The sequence below is a fragment of the Geospiza fortis genome, unplaced genomic scaffold, assembly GCF_000277835.1.
Source record: "Geospiza fortis unplaced genomic scaffold, GeoFor_1.0 scaffold173, whole genome shotgun sequence".
NCBI classification, from domain to species: domain Eukaryota; kingdom Metazoa; phylum Chordata; class Aves; order Passeriformes; family Thraupidae; genus Geospiza; species Geospiza fortis.
Genome location: NW_005054334.1, coordinates 37,448 through 59,362, shown reverse-complemented (window position 1 = coordinate 59,362; position 21,915 = coordinate 37,448). Strand labels below are relative to the sequence as shown.

The 21,915-nt window shown below is 39.4% G+C and overlaps 1 protein-coding gene across 1 annotated transcript in view; it reads left to right on the top strand.

Moving 5' to 3' along the window:
• The window catches only part of APPL2 (adaptor protein, phosphotyrosine interacting with PH domain and leucine zipper 2), a 28,988-nt gene extending 7,266 nt beyond the window's left edge, over positions 1-21,722 (top strand). The window contains exons 2-20 of the mRNA XM_014307384.2: positions 3,127-3,186; positions 3,676-3,747; positions 5,565-5,652; positions 7,767-7,808; positions 7,926-7,984; positions 8,974-9,120; positions 11,194-11,276; positions 14,484-14,642; positions 15,651-15,839; positions 16,157-16,199; positions 16,276-16,332; positions 16,444-16,532; positions 16,971-17,123; positions 17,247-17,299; positions 18,075-18,249; positions 18,889-18,925; positions 19,031-19,171; positions 19,845-19,892; positions 20,688-21,722. Of these exons, the coding sequence (XP_014162859.1) occupies positions 3,127-3,186; positions 3,676-3,747; positions 5,565-5,652; positions 7,767-7,808; positions 7,926-7,984; positions 8,974-9,120; positions 11,194-11,276; positions 14,484-14,642; positions 15,651-15,839; positions 16,157-16,199; positions 16,276-16,332; positions 16,444-16,532; positions 16,971-17,123; positions 17,247-17,299; positions 18,075-18,249; positions 18,889-18,925; positions 19,031-19,171; positions 19,845-19,892; positions 20,688-20,816 (1,824 nt within the window). The 3' untranslated portion in view covers positions 20,817-21,722. The remainder of the gene's footprint in view (positions 1-3,126; positions 3,187-3,675; positions 3,748-5,564; positions 5,653-7,766; positions 7,809-7,925; positions 7,985-8,973; positions 9,121-11,193; positions 11,277-14,483; positions 14,643-15,650; positions 15,840-16,156; positions 16,200-16,275; positions 16,333-16,443; positions 16,533-16,970; positions 17,124-17,246; positions 17,300-18,074; positions 18,250-18,888; positions 18,926-19,030; positions 19,172-19,844; positions 19,893-20,687) is intronic.
• Positions 21,723-21,915: the final 193 nt, after the last annotated feature.

The window sequence follows — 21,915 nt, the reverse complement described above, 5'->3', positions numbered from 1 at the left end:
AGGAAATTGAGGATTGAGTCTAAAAACCAAACTGGTAGAAGTTTTGTGGATGGTGAGCACAAAAGAACAGGATGTCTTTGGCCAGAGTTTTTTGGGCTTGGGGATTTTGTTTGTTTGTTTCAGTCCATTATTCTGAAGCTTCTTTTAGTGTTAGCAAATTTAGGCCAGAAGCATGTCTTTTCCAGATGCAGAGTAGATCACAAAACTGCAGACTTTGCAGGAATAAGTAAATTGAAACAAATGGTAAAAAGAGGCATGTTTCTGATACTTGGTTTATTTCAAAAGATTTCTCTCACCCTGATCCAGCTGTGCAACTTAAAGGTGGCATCACAGTTGCTGTGTGAGGACTTAGAGCTGGGTAGGAACTGCAAGAAGACTGTCTTTGAGATTGTGTTTATGAAAAAGATGCCAGGTCTGCAAACTTCTGATTGTTTTTTGTAATGTGAATTTCCTTCCACATGCACACAAACAAACCCTTTTAATGGCTTCTGTATACTTGCAGGGAGTCCTGTCCTCCCTTTCATAAATTCATTGCTTGCTAGCTCCCACTTTGAAGGTGGCAAAGTCTCTCTGGTATTCTTACTGCTTGGGGACAGATAATTAAGGCTCATTCCTATCCATGTCTGAGCCCTTAACAGGGTTTGTTTTTTATTATAAGGCAGAACATCCTTTTCCATCCTCTAGCTTGGGAAATACTTAAATACCAAGTGTTTGTGTAAAGCTTTTTCATTGTAAAAACTACATAATCTGTAAAAACTCCTGCAAATCTTAGAGGAACCAGTGGCATTATTGTTGTCTGAAAGTGTGCTTATTACTAATTGGGCTGAAACAAGAAATAAGACTAATCCGTCACTGTGAAGTGAGAGTAGTCATGGGATGTGCATGACCTGAGCATTGGCCCACATTATCTCAGCTTTGAACTCCTGTTGATGTAGGGGGATAGAATATAAGAAAATAAAGATAGTGAAGAAAGCAATCTTACCCCTAAGGACTTGGAGCTGGGCCAATTATCAAAGATTAGGAACAGGCCTGACTTTAACAGGCCACAGCTGTAACCAATGAGAAGAAGAGTGCTATAGAAGAGTGAGGCGGCTGGTGCAGAAGGGAACTGGAGTCAGTTGGCTGCTTTGTGAAGAAGTCAGTGCTCTGAGGATCTACTTGTGAGAAACACAAAGAAGGTATGAAACTTTTGCGATAAAGAGGCAGCAGTATGGAACCCCTGCAATAAGATGACCACATGTTTATACCTCAGAAGTCTCTGCTGTGCCATCTCCTCCTGCCTGGGAGTGTTATCACCGTGCTGTTTTAAGATGGTCAAAATTACCTCATTCAGCTTTTCCTGTCCTGTGTTCACATGCAGCTGCTGGTACCTAGGCTGTGGCTGGTTTGGTTTCACTTTTTTATTTTTTCCCTGAGCACTTGAGCACACTTTAAGACTGACTGAATGTTGGGCCCTGCTGCCCTATAAACCCCTGTTCCTGGTGTGCCAAGGTGGAGCAGAAGTACTAGGCTGTAATGCAGTATGTCATAGGTGGCAGCAGGCCAAAGCAAAGGGTGTTTCGGGGTCTCTGGCCCAGATAGTTCACTGTGCTGGGCTCTGCTTGCTCAGGATGACAAGGAACAATAAGAGAGCACACAAGTTCTGTCCCAGTTTTAATTGTTTTCTGTATCAGCCCTAGTAAAAAGGCTCTATTAAAGCAGTTCAGAGATCTGTTCCTAGTTTCACAAACTCTCTATGGCCTTATATATTTGGAGACAGGAATAGTTTGTTAAGGTTTAAAATTAAAGTTACTAGTTCTCTGCCTTTCTGAGGACGAGAAGGATCTGATAGGGACTAAGACGGGTGTCGGTTACCCCCTTCCCTTTTTTCTTTTATTCTTGTTGTAAGTCCTTGTTAACAAATCAGGGACAGAGCAGTTGATATGCTAGTGTTAGGAATACATTGATTAAAGATTGACATATCCAAGTGCTTGTATGGTTTTTCCAGCTGTCAAGTAAAATTATACAACTTCCCTACAAATCTTGCCTGATGTAAGCACATCTTGAGTGTGTGTATTTTCAGGAAAAGACAGATGTGCTGGTTTGTGCTCTTGTAGCCACTTAAAGTGCTGTAATTACATTGGTACATTCCCTGAGTGTGAATGCAGTGTGAGGCACACCTTCTGTTTCATTTTATTGATGTAGGTTTTGGGGAGAGATGATTAACCAGTATGAAACATTCTTATGCTGGTATGGCAGCCTACATCTTTGATGTTGTTCTAGTTCTGTTATATTCTTGTGATGGGGGAAACCCAAGCCTGAAACTAAACCCCTAAACATTAGCTCTATTCAAAGTAGTTAAACTGTAGATCTGAAGTGTGTTCCTGTTACTGCTGCTTCTCTGTTGTCATGGTTTAAGCCCATCTGGAAATTCTACCGGCCCCATTTGTGGGGCTTGCTCAACCCCATTTCTGTTTGCCTCGCCTCAGTGGAATGGGGAGGAGAATCAAAGTAAAACTTGTATTTTGAGATAAAGGAAGTTTAATAATTGAAAACAAAGTAAAATACAATAATAATGGTAAATTATAATAATGATAATAAAAAGGGGAGAAAAAATCCCGTGATGCACACATTACAGCTGTTCACCTCCCACTAACTGATGCCAGAGCTCTCTTCCTGAAGCCTGATTGGCCTCCCTTTAGGGTCCTTGCCCCAGTTTATTTACTGGGCATGATGTTCCATGGTGTGGAATATCCCTTTGGTCCTTTTGGCTTGTCTGACCCAGCTGTACTTCCTCCCAGTTTCTTTTGCATGCCCTCTCACTGGCCAAGTGTGGGACAAGGAAAAAAAATCCTTTACTTAGGATGAACACAACTTCACAAAAATCCAAAACATAAGTGTGTTTTCTGCACTGTTCTTAATCTGAATCCAAAACACAGCACTGTAACAGCTGCTGAGAAGAAATTAACTCTATCCTAACTGAAAGCAGGACATCTGTGCAGGTATTTTGGGACTAGCTGTTTGCACACAGCTGAATGATGGTGTAAGTAGTTTCAGATTCAGTCAAGAAGCTCCTAACAAAGTAGTGGTAACAGCAGCACTGGGGACCTTTCATTATTTCTATTAACATGTCATTTTTGTTTGTAGAATGAAATGTGTCTTGCCACACAACAGCTGTCGAAGCAGCTCCTTGCCTATGAAAAGCAGGTATGTTCAGCACATGACTTTGATTTCTTTTCTGCCTCAGCACTTGTGAAGAAGTCTGTAAACTGTGTTTTCTGGAAGTGCTCAGGGCGTTTGCTTTACTTGGTATCATGTGAAGGCAGTTGTGAATTTCCCCAGGATGTTCAAGGGAGTTGGGTCATTTCTGAGAATCTTAAGAAAAGAACTGGATTAGAAAAACCCAAAGAGGTACAAAATCCGAGTTAATAAATTTATGAAGATACAAGTCAGTTTGTTCCAGTTCTATGAGTTTAAAATGAGTATAATAACAATTAAGAGTTGTCCAAAATTCATTCATTTAACACAAGAAGAGCAGGGTAAAATGATGTATATTAATGAGCTTCTGTTTTTACATTTATTTTTAGTATTTGTTGCATTTTGTAGAAATATTAATTAGATTTGCAGTAAAACAAGTGTTGTATTTTATATTCATCTTTATTAAGTTATGGACCAAATGTGTTTTTCTATTTCCAGCATTTTACCTTAGGTAAAGGAGATGAAGAAGTGATATCTACCCTCCATTATTTTTCAAAAGTTGTGGATGAGGTAATTTGAATTGCTAATATTCTCTTTTTACAATACAGAATATTAGTGTTTTTTCTTTGGGTCTCTCCTTTTGATTCAGAGCCTTCCCACTGAAGGCTAGATTTAGAGTAGTTTCATTTTGGATAAAGATGTTTGATACCACCCTTCCATAATGGTTAGAGCTGTTTCTGTGGCTTCTTCCCATATTCTATCCTCAGAGCAAGGCTGAATTTCCTAGGGGAACTTAGAGAGACTAAACAGGATGTGCCATCTAGGCTAGGGCAATATTTTATATAATTCCATATTAAAATGACACATTTCTAAGCTTTAAACACTGCAGTTTGAACCAAAACTTGCTAGGTATGGATGCAGGGCAGCTGTGAATTGGTAAAGTTGTGGTTTAGTTGCTATGAGATCATGCAGAATCCAGAGATGTCTGGGGAACGCTGCAGTACTGTGAGGTGAAGACAGTGAATCTGGTTGCAGTGAATACTCCCATGCCCTGGAGATTTCTGCTAAGTACTGGAAGTGTTTGTAAATGCTTTTGTTAGACCTGCCCATGTAACATTTCAATATGGCCTTGGTATCTAGGTCCTTCTTGCTTAGGTTTCGTCAAATCACTCTCTCTGCTGTGAGCAGTGCTGTGCCATCAGAAAAGTCTGTTCTTGTTGGTCTACTTCCAACTTTGATTAAGAAGGCAAAAGGCTGTACTGAGGTCTGCTGTTTGGGAGAGGAGAGAAGGTTGTGAGACAAAAAGTAAGTTAAAAATTTTAGAGCCCATGAATAACTGAGGATGTAGTGAGAGGAATCCCAAAGGTTTACTTTTTTTTTAGGCTTTTCTTGTTGCATGTGTGTTCTCAGGATGCTTGAAAGGAGCATTTGTTATCACAAGTCCTGGAATTGCTTATGTGCCTCCAAATAGATCAGAACAAGAAGTTTCTCCTTCCCAGGTTCAAGAGAATGGTGCCATTTGGGGGCAGAAAGCTGAAAGTTGCTGCTCAGTCACATTTTCCCTCACGAGAACTTGCTCCATTCCTTGGCCTCCTTTTCTGAGTGTTAGCTTCCCCTTGTGCCTGTTTTAGTTGTCTGTTCTATCAGGATTGAATTGTATTGTCTCACGGGAGATCCTCAGTTCATCCTTACCTGCATGAGGCTGCCTGGAGGTATCCAGGACACTGAGCAAACAGGCAGGATGTCACCACAACATGCGGCACCCTCTTGGTGCTCCAGCAGTGTGATTGGTAGCTGTCCTACCTGCACCCGTCTCATATTCTTAGCAGGCCAGTGTTGACATGAGAGCCTTGCCTGCCTTCATCCTAAATGGTGCCACATGGGTGCTTTAAAACAGCTGTGTGCTGAAGTTAGAAACACAAAAACAGCAATGGGGACTGCTATAAAGGTAAAATACTTTAATGGGATCTTTCGTTGCAGTTGCCCCCTCTTGTGATTGTGTCCCAGTTAGTCCTTGTTCATGGAAAGACACTGTAGTTGTGGTGGTGGGACTGTAACTCCATGGCATTGAGACTTAACTAAAACAGGTTAATAAAGGATAATTACAGTTTCAATCCTGTTGGATTAAGCATTAGAATTAATGGTCAAGTGAATTGCCCTCTAATTTGTTATGTGGGAACTGAGAAGTTCTTGGATCCTTGGGAAATACCAGGCAGGAATGAAGCATTTAGGGAGAGCATCCCCATCTGTCTTAGATACCATGAGAAGTGTATTTCAAGCATTGAAGTACATTATGTCCACTGGACACAAATGGCTGGTGTGTTTTGATGTTCTCTGTGGTTTGGTTTTTTACGTACATTGTGTCTCAGAATGATTCTCTGTTTCAGCTCAATATTCTTCATTCTGAGCTGGCAAAACAGCTTGCAGATACAATGGTTCTCCCAATAATACAATTTCGAGAAAAAGATCTCACAGGTAAATTTTATTCTAAGTTTCAATTTTCCTTATATGCTCCTTCTTGTTTATTTCATCACAAACTGAGACATAATGCCATGTATTAATTTTGTCTTTGATGATTCACAGAAAAGTTTGTGGGGTTTTTTTCCTGCTACAGAATTTCATTGACAGGTGCATGCTTTTACTCAGACAAAACCAGTTCAAGTTCACCACGTAACATTTTATGCACCATATGGTGCAAGTTTAAAAATACACCACTTTGTTCTTTGTTGGGTCATTGTGTTTTTATACTAGTGTAATTTCACTGAAGTCACTGATGTTGTAATTGCCAGAAGGGAAATTTAGCAGTGAATTGGGCTTGCAAACAGTATTTATTCCACTTCAGAAGTTTGGGGCTGTTTGACAAGCACAAGCAAGAATCTTGTTTTAACTTCAGAGAATAGTATATTCCTTCCTTTTTAAGGAATCAGTCCTCTTTAAATTCTTGCCATGCAAGAGTAGTTCCATGCAAGTTACCTGATTTCACAAATTTGGGATTTCATTACTTAAACAGCAAGACAGTAACACAAACATTTTATGTAATTACAAAAGAAAAAAACTCATATTCAAGGTCAAGGACAGTCTTACTTACTTATGCAACAGAAATGTGACTTTTTGCAGCAGCATTTCTTTCTTTCTCTCTTTTCTTAAAGCCCACTGCTCATTTCACTTTTTGCGGTCCCACTTATGTCCTTCTTGTAGATGTCTTGAGACATTTTGTCTCATACCAAAATGACTACAGCAAAACAGTGACTGGTTTAAGTTCCTTATAGGATCTGATTGGAAATTGTGAGGACATCTAGGTGTCTATGTTAACAATACGTTGTTTATCATATACTGTCAAATATAAAGCAGAATTTGGATGGTAAGATGTTGATGGGATAAACACTTCCTCACCTCTTTCATGTGGCCTCAGAGATAGTAATTCTTTTTCCATATTTATGGATTCTTCCCTCTTGTTCATTAAAAAAGATATGAAAACACATATGAAGCCTGCAACCACAGCTTCAGCTGCTGCATGACAAAAAACAAAAGTTTCTTCAACTTCCTTGGATGTAAATTTTTTTTTAATTCTATCCACTTTTTCTGATGCAGTCTGTAGAACAGCATTTTTAGTAGAGACCTGGCCACATTGGAATTTCATAGAGGGATTAAACAAGGAAGCAAGGAAGAATAACTGCGTTACTGTTTTTACTTTTCATCTTGTTACATCTATACATTGAATATTGTAGAAACCTCTAAATACAAGTTAGTTACAAGTGGAAAAATCTTCTGTCTTTTCTTCATCTGAGTCACAATGAAGCATTCTGGGAGAAAAAAAAGGTGGAGTGAAACTGATTAATGAGTAGGATGTTAAAAATAATCAGAGACCATGATGACATCCTACAATTTCCCCTTGGTATTTTCACAGTTGCATAATGTCTGTTCTTGTAAATGTGCTTTCTTTGTAGCTTTTTGAGAGAATTCTTGCCAGTTGCAGCATATGTTGGTGAGGATACTAAGAGTAGCTTGTGCCCGACACTTGGGAAGTTACATTGCCTGTTCAGTCTGTCTTCTCTCTACCTGTATCAGAATCTCATGGCCAGTATTTGTAATGCAAGCATCATTACACCAGCAGTCAGGTGTGTTGGATACAGATTTATTTTCACAGAGCAACTTAGCAAAAATGTTCCACACTGAGGGAGATTCCTGTACAGGAAAAAGGCTTTATTCATATGTCCGTGGGTCTTAAATTTCTCAGTATCGCATAAGCACTTTCAGGTTGTTCGGAACTGCTGATCTTGCATGATAGTGGTGGGCCTTTAGTCAGAATAAACATACTGAAATGGTGCTTCTTTGGACAAATGACACTGGCAGATAAGGCATTTTTCTTGGGGTGATAACTTGCTCAATAAAATAAACTCACTCCACCCTTAATTATTCATTTCTCTAGCAGCTGATCTGGTTTAGCATTTTCAAGACAGGCACAATGTATACATCTCTGCTGTGGAAGGGCTGGAGTGACTTGGGCAGTAAACATGGCATAAATGGTCTCAGTTGAACAAAGTGTTAACAGCCGGTTTTACTTTGAATATTTGATTTCTCTTTTCCAGAAGTAAGCACACTGAAGGATCTCTTTGGCCTTGCTAGCAATGGTATGTGTCCCTGTTTTGTTTCTGTTCATGTGCAGCTGCTAGAGTAAAGAAGACATGTTGAATCTGTGCACATACACATCACATTTCTAAAAAAAAAATAACATTCCTTGTCTACAGAACATGACGTGTCCATGGCAAAATATAGCAGGTTGCCGAAAAGGAAAGAAAATGAAAAGGTAACAAATGTGAAAGGGAAAATTGAATGTTTTCATCAGCCATTCTGTCTGCATTCTTGTTCATTGGGAACTTCGGAGAGTTCATTGCTTAAATTCACAGTAGCTCAGGAATACTTGTGATTTTGTTTCCAAGCAGACACAAAGCTTTTAAACATCAACTCAGCACTTTCATCTGTTTTCTCCAAGTTAGGCAAGTGGTGAAATATTGTGCTCAACTAAAGCCCTTCAGATCCATGGGAGCTTTTCAGATAGAGGCAATCCAAGTGACTTATAAATAGCTTTGTATAGGCCTAGAGTTGTACAGCTGAGGTGGTGATGCAGTATCACTGAGCACAATTCATTGTGAACTGCCGTGAAGCCTTGTGTCTGCTGTTCCTAAAGCATTGCATTTCTTTGCATGTACCTTCCTGTTTAATTACTCTGTATGGCCTGTCATTCCACTTAACAGTGCACATAACTCTCTTGGTGGGATTGTTCTACATTCCTCCTTCTTTGCCCACTGGACTGCTATTCTAAAATGCATCCCTTTGTCAAAAAGTGTATGGCTGGCCCTGTCCTGAGAGTGAATCTGTTCTACAGGATGGTTCTTGAAAGGAAATGCCTTACAGAGCATAATGTGATATAGGATACTGTGAATTACTCACCTCTGAATTCTGCACTTGCAGACTTGTGTTGTGATCTCAGCTGCAAATAAATTTCTTGCACAGAGATCTGATCCAGATTTTTAGTGGCGGTAGTTACATAGTTTGTAGTCCCAGGGGCTCCCCAAATGCTTTAGTTTCATGACAGATAAAGGCTTGAAGTACTTGCTTTGAGTTTTTGATTTGCTTTCTTTGTTTCTCATCCTTCATTTTAACCTGGAAAAGTTCTGTAAAGACAATGATTTAAAAATAACGTGAAGACGATCAGTAAATATATCCATATACACAGTAACACTTTGTCAACCTCTTTATCGTTTTTTGTCAACCTCTTTATGATTTTTTGTTCAGCTTAAGGCAGAAGTGGCAAAAGAAGTGGCAAATGCAAGAAGGAAGCAGCACCTTTCATCCTTGCAATATTACTGTGCCCTGAATGCTCTGCAGTACAGGAAGAGAGTGGCTATGATGGAACCTATGCTAGGATATACACGAGGACAGGTATTGACAGCAAAGTGTCTGTATCACTTAGACATGTTCCTGGGAAAGGTAAAACATTGTAGTTCTGGATTTATTTTGAGACCTGACAAATTACAACGAGAGTGGTGGGGAAACAATTTGCAATCAGCTTGCCTAGATTCTAACAGATTTTGTTTGTGGCAGATAGTTGAATGTTTAGATATTCAGGAAAGACACTAATGAAAAGAAAATCCAATACATTTCTATGCAAAATCAGCCTAGGGTTAGTTTTTTCACAGCTGAGCTAAATGCAGTAGCATTTACTTCCACTGTTTACTCAGTCTGCACAAACTCTGCTATGTAGCAGTTCCCTTCCTGGCACATAATGTTCAGCATACTAATGAGGAGTGTGCATGATGAGGAACAGAGCATGCTCTGGAGAGCTGGAAGGACAGAACAGTAGAGAGGATTGAGCATAAGGCTGGCAAATCCTTTTTCTAATTTTTATTCTAACAGCAATTTGATAGAGCATTTCTCAACTCTGACAGTCTGACCCTCCAGAATATCAGGGGGATCAACAAACCAGTATTATCACAGCACTTGATTCTTTCTATCACTCATTTTAAGGGTCTTTGATTTTGATGAAAGAAAGTGTTTGGAAAATGAGAACTGGGCTATGAAAAGAGGAAAAATGGATGTGGTGCTCTGTTTGAGATTGTAGTGTGGCTCATCATCATCTACATCATCCTGTCTTTTGCAGCCCATGTGCCTCATTTAAAATAGGTAGTGAATGAGGATTCAGTCACTTTCCCCACCACGGGAGTTCACACTGCTTCTCTTCTGTAATTATCCTAAGTGAAAGAACTGCATTGATTTCCTTTACTGGAAACCAAACAGAACTTTCCCCATACTTCATCTGGCAAAACTGCTTTATCTCAGTGCTTTATACAGGGAAGTAGCAGGTTGTCATGGGAATGACTGAATAACCAGAAGCCAGTTGATGCTTACATTTTGTGAACTGCCTTTCAGTACAAACATGTATTTTCTTAATTAATTACTGAAACATGTGTCTCCAGTTTCACATTTCCAACAAATGAGTAGGTCAGTTGGAAATTTTGGAAGAAGCGGTGGCTAATAGAGGGTTCATTTTGACTGAAAACTGGCATCAGCATTTATCATCAGTGGATTTTAGAGCTCTTTCCTCATGAAGCAGGCTTCAGAAATAGAATAGGTAAATCATTCTTTAGGAGGCCATTCTTCCTCTCCTTTGTAAAGGGAGGCTGTGGTCTATAACATGGTTGCAGAAATCTGAATCTTGGGAATTCTAGGTCCCAAGGTTAGAGAAAGAAAGTGAAATCACAAGTAAAAGTGGATGAAATAGCTAATAAATTGCTTAACATCCAAGAATTTGCTTTTACATCTCTTCCCAGAGTAGATCACTGATTTTTATGTGTTTATCCTAATGTATTGCACACATGTCCTATCTGTAACCATGTTTCATGCAGTTGCCAGTAGGCTCTAATGATGACTGATAATACAAGGTCAAGTCTACACCAAGTGCTTTGCTTTATTGTGTGCCTGCTAGTAGCTTTTTATTTAGCTCCTTCAGTAGAACAAAAACAATGGTAAAACTGTAGTTGATAAAACCAATTGCCCTGGAGGCTTCTGCAAGCACAGCTACACTTTCCTGACTGACTTTATTACAGCACTTTTAAAACTTTCATCGTGGAGTTGGTAGTTCAGGTTGGACTGCTAAATATAATGGATGATTTCCCTTCAATAGGGTGGCATTGCACACAGCAGTTCCTAACACCACGAGCCCCAGCCCTGCCCAGTGCTAGTGTGGGAGAAACTACCTGTTCCCTTATTTGAGTCATTTAGCAAGTTCTTTGGAAACATACTTGTCAGCAGCTAGCAGCTTATCTGTGTGTGAAAGGGTGTAGAGTTGCAAAAGTGTGAACTAGCAAGAAAGGCAACGCAGCTGTTTTGCCCATGTGTTTGATCACCCGCCAGAAGTTCAGTCATAATGGGAGCACTGTTAACACTCCCACAATCTGCTCCTTGTCTGCCAAAGCCAAGAGAACTGAAGGTGCCCTTCTTCTTGGTATTTTTCAGATCAACTTCTTTAAGAAAGGAGCAGAGATGTTTTCCAAAAGGATGGACAGCTTTTTGTCATCTGTTTCAGACATGGTTCAGAGGTAACCTAGTGCTTTTGTTTGCTTTTGTCATTCCATTGGAGTCCGAGCTGTAGTGCTCTAACCTTCGGCACATACGAGAGAGTGCCTCTTTTTCTTTCTAATGAGATTCCTTCTATGCTTACAAGGCATTGTTGGGCATATTTTGTTGAAGTAACAGGTAGAAAGGAAATGTTTGTACATGGAAAAGAAAATGCTGTCTGTACACTGAAGAGAGTATTTTTACAGTATAGTCAGAAACTATATACTGTAAAGTGTTCACATGCTTTCTTACATCCCTGTGTCTCTTCATGAACAGAGAAGCATGGAATTTGGGCTAGAAACAGGTTAGCAGTATTAATAAAATAACTTAAGGTGCTCTCTCAATTATAGGTATTTATATTTAGTGGGTATTCTGTAATAATACAGCAACAATAACCCATTAACCTCTCAAATTTAGGACCTAAAGTGTTTGATGGTGTACCTACACAAGGCAAACAAAACTCCTCACCACAGGGAACATATTCATTGCATCTAGTGTAGGCTGTATTAGTCCAGTGAGTTCAACCTACTTTGACTAAGTTTTAAATTTCAGTAAAGTGCTTTTGTATTCCTAATTTTCTGATCATTTTTCTTACACCTCCCTCCACATCTTCTACTTGTAGTGAAGAGTTTATTTATAATTAAGTCCCTGTAAATGTAAACTTTACACTTGAAATGTAATCGTAATAGAGAGAATATTCTTTATGGAATGATAAAATGTTAAGGGTTTGGAATGGACCATAAAGATAATATAGTCGCAACTGAGTCCTTGACTTTAATCCTTCATTCCTTTCATACCAAGCTGTAGCCAAATCATTTCTTATTCTCACTCTGGTGGCGCTTTAAATAATGCATATTTGTTAATTTGAGAACCATGCTACAAACAAGTGCTCTGTGGAGTGGATTATTTCACTAAATGATTCTTTACTTTTTGTACTTCTATAATTATATATCTTTGCACACTCACTTGTGAAATAAATCCCTCTACACAGTCTACACAGCATTTGTACTGACTGGAGGACAGATTTTAAATGCCATTGAAATTGTGACTTTTGTTTAAGGCGTGTAGGGCATCTTACTTCGTCTTACAGGCACAGGGAGGATCTTGCTCTTGGATCCTCACCATAGAATAAGCCCTTGTTTTCCACAGTGAGATGAATTTGAGTTCTGGACAGTGTACAGTAGCAAATGGAAACAAAAATAGGCTGCTCAGTTATTTTCCCAATTCTGGTTTTTGTGTTTAGAGTCTGTCACACAGTAAAGCTTGAAAGTACAGCTCAAATGTAACTAGTAAAGGAGTGTGATGTCTGTGGAAAAACCAAAAGAGAAGCTTGTAAAATTCTGAATGGCACTCTGCAGCACAGAATTATTGACACAGGACAGAGTTTCATGACTTCAGTTTGCAAAGCCACAGAAAACTGTGCTGCCCACTCCTCCCCTTCGTTAGTGCTGGGGATCACAAGGCCTCAGTGAGTCAGATCTGCTTGCTAGTCAAGCTAAAAGCTTTTCAGTTGCCATATTTGTTCTTTTGGAACAACAAGCTGATGTGACCCATTGTGCAGCTACAGAATTTCAGTGGTATTTAAAAGCGTTTTCATTTATACAGTTGTCTTGGTTTGGAAAGACAGGAGTCTCCTAAGGAAGGCAGGAGCCTCCCCTGAAATGGAGAATGTAAACCCTCCCCACCCCTCCGAATTGCTATAATTTTAAATTAAGGGGCTCTCAGGCAAAGATATGGGAGCAGGAAATAACAGTTCTTTAATAGGGAGAAAAAAAAAATAAACAATGCAGTCCACTAGAACCCAACCTGACACCCTGTCAGCCAGGTTGTTGGTGGTAGTCGGATTGAAAATGTGGCTGCAGTCCTCTGAAGTATCAGGTGTGGTTCTGTTGGAGCAAGGAGGATCTGTAGAGAAGGATGTAGTCTTCCTCTGAAGATCCAGGAGGAAAAGGCAGCTGCTGTTCCTCTGGGGAATCTCGTGGAGAAAAGCTGTGTTGGAGTGTCAGAATCTCAGAGTATATTGGGGTAGCAGTGCATGACTCCTCCCTCTGGGCGGAGCATCTCACAATGGGATGTTATAGTTCTTATCAGTCATGCACTGATATTCAGTAGTCTGTTATCAGCAGAGGTCCCCTCCCGAGGAAGGTGTGAATGTGGTCACTCAAAGAGAGAGATAAGGCAAACTGCTCACTTGACAAGGTGATCAGCCATACAGATGGTAATGGAAAACATCTTGCATGCAATCTTCAACAACAGTGAATATTGTTAATGGTGTAAAAACACAGGAGATGTCTACACTAACACATTCTCAGTAACCACTTGGCCTAATTGCCACAAATGCATATAACTTCAGAATTGTAAGCACTTTTCTTCCTGCCTTGGAGATGGGAGAAGCACATCTTAGAAAGAGGAATATAGCCTCAGAAACCATGAAGGTGCCAGGGATGTTTTATCAAAAGCATTTTGTGGTGCAACAAAAATGACAGATCAAAAGATTGATTGAAATAACACTGAGGTAAAAACTGACAGCATAGTTCCATTGTATTTAAAAATGGAATTTAAATAATTCTTATTATGACATTCAGTGATGGAGTGAAAAGGCATTAGTTTGCAAAATATGGTCTAATTTAATTCAGATCTGATGTTTTCTGCATCACACCAAAGCAGAACACAGTATTATAAACAAAGAATTAAAGCTAAAGGGAGAATTGAGCTATAGGTCTTTTTACTGTACTGTTCTGAATTAATGAAAATCCATGACCACTTAATAGGTGGTGTCAAGGCAGGAATTCCTGTGTGTTACAGCCTTGGAGGCATTAGACATTTCTGAGAAAGCTAAGAGATCCTCTAGTACAGCCTGCTTTGAACTATGCTGTTATAGTAGGGCAATGTCTATATGTGTTCAGCAGTGTAAATTCATAGAAGCATTACTTTTAGAAGCTGTTTCTCAAAAAAGAAACTTTACTCTTTTTTCTCAACACGTCTCAGCATTTCTCACATGCTCATTTCAGTATCACAAAACAGTATTTCCTATAAAGTCTATTTGAAAAATAAATTTCATCTTTGCACTACCCTCCAAGGTAATCTCAGGTGGTATTTTTGTTCATTTTGGCTTACAGATGTTACCTGTATCCTGGTATAAATGGCTAATGATAGCTTTCTTTTTGTGTTATTGGTGGTTTTTCCAGTATACAAGGAGAGCTGGATGCCGAAGCTGAAAAAATGAGAATATCCCAGCAGGACTTAATTGCAGTTAATGAATCTGTTTACACCCCAGATTCTGATGTAGTTTCACCTGCCATCAATCGAAATCTCATCCAGAAGGCTGGCTACCTTAATCTTAGAAAGTAAGAAGATTGTTGTTATCTGTTGATTTGTTTAGTGGCTACATTTGTTGGGGGAGAGTCATAAGGACTCATCAGGTATTGATGTTTGAGGGTCCTAAATCGGTTTTGTAGCTCTACTTTTCATCCTTTGAGTACCTCTGTCATCTTTGGAAATGTATTTTTGAAGCTTTAACCAAATTAGAGACATTTGAAAATGTTTTTCTGAAAACAGGATTTTGCTTCTGATTGAATGTACCTACAGGAAAAATTTCCTGCATTCAAGTGGCTAAAAATTAGAAGCTGATGAGACTGGGTTCACATTGTTCCCAGATCTTAAAGGAGACATGGTGTTTTCAAAAGCAGCTATATTTTGTAGTTAACATGTGTTTTCATAAATGACCTTTTTTACATAAATAAAAGCTTTATGGACAATGCAAGTTTGTAACTTTGAATGTGTATCATATGTAGAATTACCTCTGCAGATTTTACATATAAAAGTTTCCATAAACTTCCACAGAAGTTAGGTATATTGGTGGCATATAATAACCCTATTTCTGTGATTAATTAAATATCAGTTTATTATTCTGTTTATCTAGTAATTTTTTTCTTTGTGAGTATACGTCTAATAATTTCTCTTAGTAGTCCAAAAGCTGGATTACACTATAATAGGACTCTATAGCTAAGCAGGAGATGGACTCTGAGATAGTACTGCAGTAGATATGTTTTTGTATTATGATTCTTTGTGCTGAAACTGCTTATAGTATTTCATGTCAGTTACTCAATACTCTTTTATTCTTTAGCTAGAAGATACGTTTTTTAACTTGGATCTTTGGAATTAATTTAATTTTTCAGCTTTCATTATGGATTAGTTTCTGCTAGGAACAGGTGCTGCTTTTTCTTCTTAAAAGATACCATTAAAAAAATGCCTGGGTGAACACGAAGTTCTGATTAGTATCAGGATGTGTTTGCAGTTTCATACCTGTTACATCTAAACAGTAATGAGTCTTTATCACTGCATCTTCTCATCAGTAAAACAGGTCTGGTGACTACAACTTGGGAAAGACTCTATTTCTTCACTCAAGGTGGAAACTTGATGTGTCAGCCAAGGGGAGCAGTAGCTGGAGGATTGATTCAGGACCTGGATAACTGCTCTGTTATGGCTGTGGACTGTGAAGACAGAAGATACTGCTTTCAGATCACTACTCCTACAGGCAAAGTGTATGAGAAAGGTTTTGTTTGAGGACAGCCAGTCACACCTACCTCTTCAGATGCTCTTTCTTGTAAAACTTGCTTGGTGTAGTAGTAAGCTTTTCTGGGTTTCCAGAAGGATGTTTCCAAATTAAAAGCATATTCCTTCCAATCCTCCCCCACAAGTGCCTGAATGGAACATGTGGTGTCTTTTAGCTGCAGTTTATTCATGTTTCTTGTTCCTTTGGTAGTTAATAGATATGAAGCTTGGTATATTACTGTAAGCACTGCAGTCAAACAGTCCTGGTGTCCACTGTTAGCACTTATACACTATGTTTATATTTTAGGAGTATAACCCTTCAAGCAGAAAGCAAGAAAGAATACGAGGAGGTAAAAATATTTTCTTAATGTTACTATTCTTGCATAGAAGTGAGCTTGAAGACTTCAATTTCATTTTCCCTTCCAGTGGATATGTGCTATCAACAACATCTCCAGACAGATCTATCTCACTGACAATCCAGAGGTGGGAGCTTGTTTTGATCTTTCAATCCATTCCTTCAACTTGCTCTCCCATTATTCAACGTGGTAAGGTAAGCTACATGTCTAAAAGAGCTGTTCTGTCTTGTTTTCATAGGCAGCTGCAATCAAATTAAATCAGACAGCCCTGCAAGCAGTGACTCCCATTACCAGCTTGGGAAAAAAACACGAAGTTCAGCACTCCAGGTAATGTTCTGCCTTGTGTGGAGCAGGGACCATGTGCATTTGTATTGATCCTGGGGCTGAGGGGTCTTAAGAAGGTGTTGGGGTTGTCACTGAGAAGTGTAGACACAAGTCCAGGTCTCTGCTGGTAATGCAGCTGTGAATATGGACAGGGCAGGGAGACACATGGCCACCTATTGCTGAAAGTCAGCCCACACTCAGAGTTGATCTGTATTCAGGTTTAATATACCAATGTTTATTTTTGTCCTAAATAATGCTAGATTTAAAAACAGGATTTTATTGGAGTCCTCAGTAACAGGTAAATAGGAAAATACCTTACGTTTCTGCACAGTGGTTCAGTCCTGCTTTGGATTTTTGAATAATCTTATCTCTCTTCCAGAGCAAAGGTAGGATGTCACTGATGGATAGAAACATAATTTTTTTTTTACATTTGCACTTCAGCCAGACTGTAAAGAATATGGAAAATGACAAAATAATTCCCAGTGGATCAGCTGGCTTTCAAGATTCCACACAACTCATTGCTCCTGGAACACCAATTCAATTTGATATCGTACTGCCTGCTATGGAATTTCTGGACCAGAACAGAGGTGGCAGGTATGGCCAGAGAAAGTGATCCATCACTGTAACAGTGTGATTTCAGGCGAGATGAAGTATTGCAGCATCTGTTAGTGGTGATGACCAGAATCTGTAATTCAAGTTTTAATTCTTATTTCACAGGCGTGCAAACCCATTTGGGGAATCTGAAGACAGCAGCAAAGATGAGGAAGAAGGTCAGTGCTTCTTCATCCAGATGGAATCAGTCATGATTTTAGCTACCCAGTGTCTCTTAAGAAAAGCTTGGAGCAGAAGTAACAGATCCATAGTAAAGTGACCGTCCTGTACTGGCTTGTGTAGGGCTTGGCCCTGGCTGTTCTCCTCTGTGCCTGGAACCCATGGCCGTGTCAGAAAAGTGCTCTCAGAACCAAAGCAGTACCTACTGCTCTGAACATTCACTCTGCTTTCCCTTGCTCACCACTGGCCATAAAGGGAGCCTGATCAAGTGATGGCTTTGCTGCATAATGGCTGCTTAGTTGTCACTAAATCTTCTAGTGACAGTCAAGGAGCAAAGAAGGATTTGGTGAAAACCTCACTGGGCCCAGGTGCATGGAAGGTCAGAAGGACATAGAAGAAAGAATGTACGAGGCTTAATGGAAGCCAAGGCTTATGCCCAGTCGTAAATTCATCACAGTTTATGCGCACCCAATAGCAAAATAGGCAAGAGAATTTTACTAGCTGATCAAATGAAGCATAAAGTACCAGTCACACTTTTAAAACTTCCAGGCAACTGCAGTAACTTTCTTCCCCATCTCCACACTGCTGCCTGTTCACACAGTTTGAAACTGGGTCGGGGCACTGTGTGACTCATGGCAGAAAGCCACCACTCATGATGGCCACCAACCACAGGCTTACTGTTGAATTTCTAAAGTGAATAAAATAATTCCATTGATACTTTGAGCTACTGGAAAATTGAACTAGCATAGTGAAGTCATGGCTTTTCTCTTGCAGATTCCCTGCTGCAGCAGATGTTCGTGGTTCGGTTTTTAGGGTCCATGGCTGTTCAGTCTGATGAGACGTGCGAGGTGATTTATGAAGCCATGAGACAAGTGCTGGCTGCTCGGGCCATTCACAACATCTTCCGCATGACTGAATCCCACCTCATGGTCACCAGCAAGAACCTGAGGTATTGTAAAAGCTTTAACTTGTCAATGTTCTGTTCTCTTCATACAGTTTGTGATTTATTATATATTGTTGGTTTTTCTAAGACGCACAACCTTTCAGGAAGCAAGATCCCAAGAGTCACTTTATCTAGAAAGAAATGCCTCTTTTCTTATTCTGTGGTACCTAGAAATGATCCTCCAGACCAAGCTGTAAAAATGTCCTATCAAAATCTAAGGGACAATCTTATAGTGGGGCTGTAAGACTCTGCAAAGATACAAAAAAAAGGATGCAAAACGATGATTGTTTTAATGCAAAAATCTTTCCTAACAATGTCCTTTGACAGTAGTGTCACTGTAGAATATGCTGATGTCAGACATTCCCTTTAGGTGGGGTTTATGTCCCTCTGCATTTATGTTAGTTCAGGCACTCAGGATCCTTTCCAAGTGACTCAGAAAGATGCTCTGACCTGTACCTGTCACGCAGCTGAGAGTCAAAGCCTAGATTTGAACCTTGCCAATCAAAGCTAAAGCACCTGATTCTGTGCATATGTTTCCTCATCTGTAAAACTGCTGGAGTTACTGCTTTTCTATTATAAAGGCCCTTGAAATTACCAGGAATCACTCTAAAATAGTTTTCTTTTTTTCCCTACATGTAATTGCAGGTTAATAGACCCTCAAACCCAAGTTACACGAGCAAGCGTAAGTAACTTTTTCTATCACAGCAGTGACTACTCAGTTACATGAACCTCAGCTAACCTGCTAACTTGAGCTGAATAAAACAAATAACTTATTTGACTTTTCCAGTTTGAACTCACCACTGTGACACAGTTTGCTGCCCATCAGGAGAACAGGAGACTGATTGGCTTTGTGATCCACCTCAGTGAGACTCTGGGAGAAGAATCCATGAGTGCATATGTTTTTGAGAGCAACACAGAAGGGGAAAAGGTTTGTGTAACATTTAATAAAATTCTTTATTTAGAAAATAGGTCTGTGGCTTCTTGACTTACACATCTGGGAAACAGTGCTATAGAAACAAGAGCAGCTCAATTTCTGGTCAAGAAAATATGCGTTAATGTGCAAGCTTTTACTGGTTTATGTCTAAAAGGGACCAAATGAACAGATAATGAAGCAGCATGTATAAGGAGGAAAGGATGGGATTGCTAATCCCAGCATTAAGAGAGATGGGAAAGTGCTGTCCAGCAGCAGCACTAACAAAAGGAATGTCAGCTATGTTGAGACACGTACAGCTGTGAAGCTTTCACAGACAATGGTGTATGTGCTTACACCATTGACTGTTTGCTGCCTGCTGTAACAGAAATAAGGACTGGGATTGAGAACTTTTGTCCCTACAAACACTTACATGCACTCCCCCAAGTGTGGAAATAAAGTCTGGTGACTGAAACTGACAAAGATCTACCAGCCCCTGTGAGCTTTGAAGCTTGAACCCAAGATATTTTCTTTACCAGTAGTTAGCATAGCAAATTGGTATTCCACCTCTGCTTTTAGGCCTGGTTTTAAGACTAAGTCTGCACTGACAGTTGTGTGCTGTGTTCTTAATCAAGGAACAAAAAATCAAACCAGAACTGAATGGAACTTTACATGTATTTCTTCTTTGTAGATTTGCTATGCCATTAGCTTGGGAAAAGAAATAATTGAGGCACAGAGGGTAAGTTTGTTTCATTCCCCACATCTGTATGATACATCATGTTCTGGTTTTCACCTGCACTGTCCAGGTACCTCTGGTGTGCATAAGAAAAATGAACTGCTACTCCTCCTAAGGACAGTTTTGCAGGCATTATTTAACACAGCAAACATAAACTGTTTGATTTCTCAGTAATGTGATTTCAGAGAAAATGTGCCACCCCAATCCAAATTCAAAATGACACAAATCCATATGTTCATGTCTGAAAGAAAGCTGTGACCAAAGTTTTCAGAAAACCAAACACACTCTTTGGGATGATGTGTAAATCACACACACTGCTGTTTCACTTTTAGAAACTTAAATTCTTTCCTCACCTAGGCATGAAAATCAGTGTTTTTCCAATTAAAATGAATGGCAGAATTACCCTGTCCCTTGTAGATGTATTTTATCTGTATAGATGTGATGTTATTATTTGCTCTATATTTTTGCTGCTAAGGCTTCAGAACCAGTTGGGGAATGAGCTTTTAGTCACAACCACTAAGCACATGTATAATAAATTCTTGAGACAGGTACTTTTCTCCTTGCTTTTCAGTAACTAAAGCAAAATAAAGGCTCAAAATGAATTACCTTTTTTTTTCTTAAATACTCAAGCTGTACTTGAGTCTTTACTTACCCAAAAAGGTATAACTTATATTTCAAATCTTTATTCTAAAGCTTGTTAAAAAAAGCCAAAGTTGCAAAAGCTTAGCAGAAAGTACTGGGAAATGTGTGTTCCTCAAAGGCTGCTGCAGCTTGCTGACCTCTCTTCTTTTTCTTCAGGATCCAGAAGCATTAGCTCAGCTAATGAAGTCTGTGCCATTAACAAATGATGGGAAGTTCATGCTTCTGAATGACTTGTCAGAAGAGGATGGAACCATGCATGAAGGAGGGGAGGAATCAGAAGCATAAGCAGCTCCTGTCACTTCCTGCAGCCTGTGTGGGAGCAGAAAAGCAGGGAGTCTTTTTGCAAGAATCTCTGGTTTTCAGTCACCTGCACACACCTGAGGCCAGCTGCCCTTTCTTGCTGGAGAGCAGTGGTGGCTCTGCAGTGGAGTCCCTCTGGATTTACAGTGGAAGCACAGCAGGACTCAAGGCATTTAGCATTTGTGAATGTGTAGAGTGGAACTGTGTCTGGGGAGCTGACAGTCCTGAGCAGGAGGCCAGTGCTGCAGCTGGGCAGGAGAGCACAGCTGTCAGCAACCAAGGGCACATTTACAGGGCCAGCAGCCTCTAATTCCACTGAAATTCGTGTGAGCTGCCAGCTCCTCTGACAAATATCAGGCCTCAAATTTCCTACCAGAGTCAATTTTCATAGTTTGCATGATTATGTGTATCTGATTGAAAGTTAAAAATGCACTATCTACTTTATTTCAGATGAAGTTATTTTTAGTCTAGTTTATGTGTAACAAGATTTACCTTTTGTGTTAGCCTATTTACAAAACAATTTGTTAAACACTAAATTTTTCCTATTAATATAATCTATTTTTATATTGCATCTAGAAAAAGCTTACAAAACAAATTTAAGTGCCTACTCTTACCTTCCAGGGGACTGTACTCTCACATTCTGTAATTAATAGACAAATTGTACCTCCTTGATTTATTATTCTGTATACCACTGACATGCAAACCTCAGAAGCAGGCAACAATTGTGGCATGTTAGCTGTGTGCAGTTTTTCCTATGGTTAGGTTTCTTGCCACTTCTTACTGTGTGAAGAAGTAAGAATTCTTACGTGACATGCAACAGCTGAGTCTGTCAGCAACCTTTGGTTTTAAGAAACAGAGCAATAAAACGTTAGATTACAAGTCTACAAGGTATTGACAAGTCTCATAGTACATTCCTGAGATTAGACACTAGAGAGATTTGGCTAACAAGTTTACATTTTTTCCATCCTGAAAACATCAGCAACATCACTTTGCAAGAACAAACAAAATAGACAAAATAAAGAGCTGTTAGTGGGGGAGGGGTATAATCTGTATTATAGTTTATATTAATCAAATAAAATTTGAT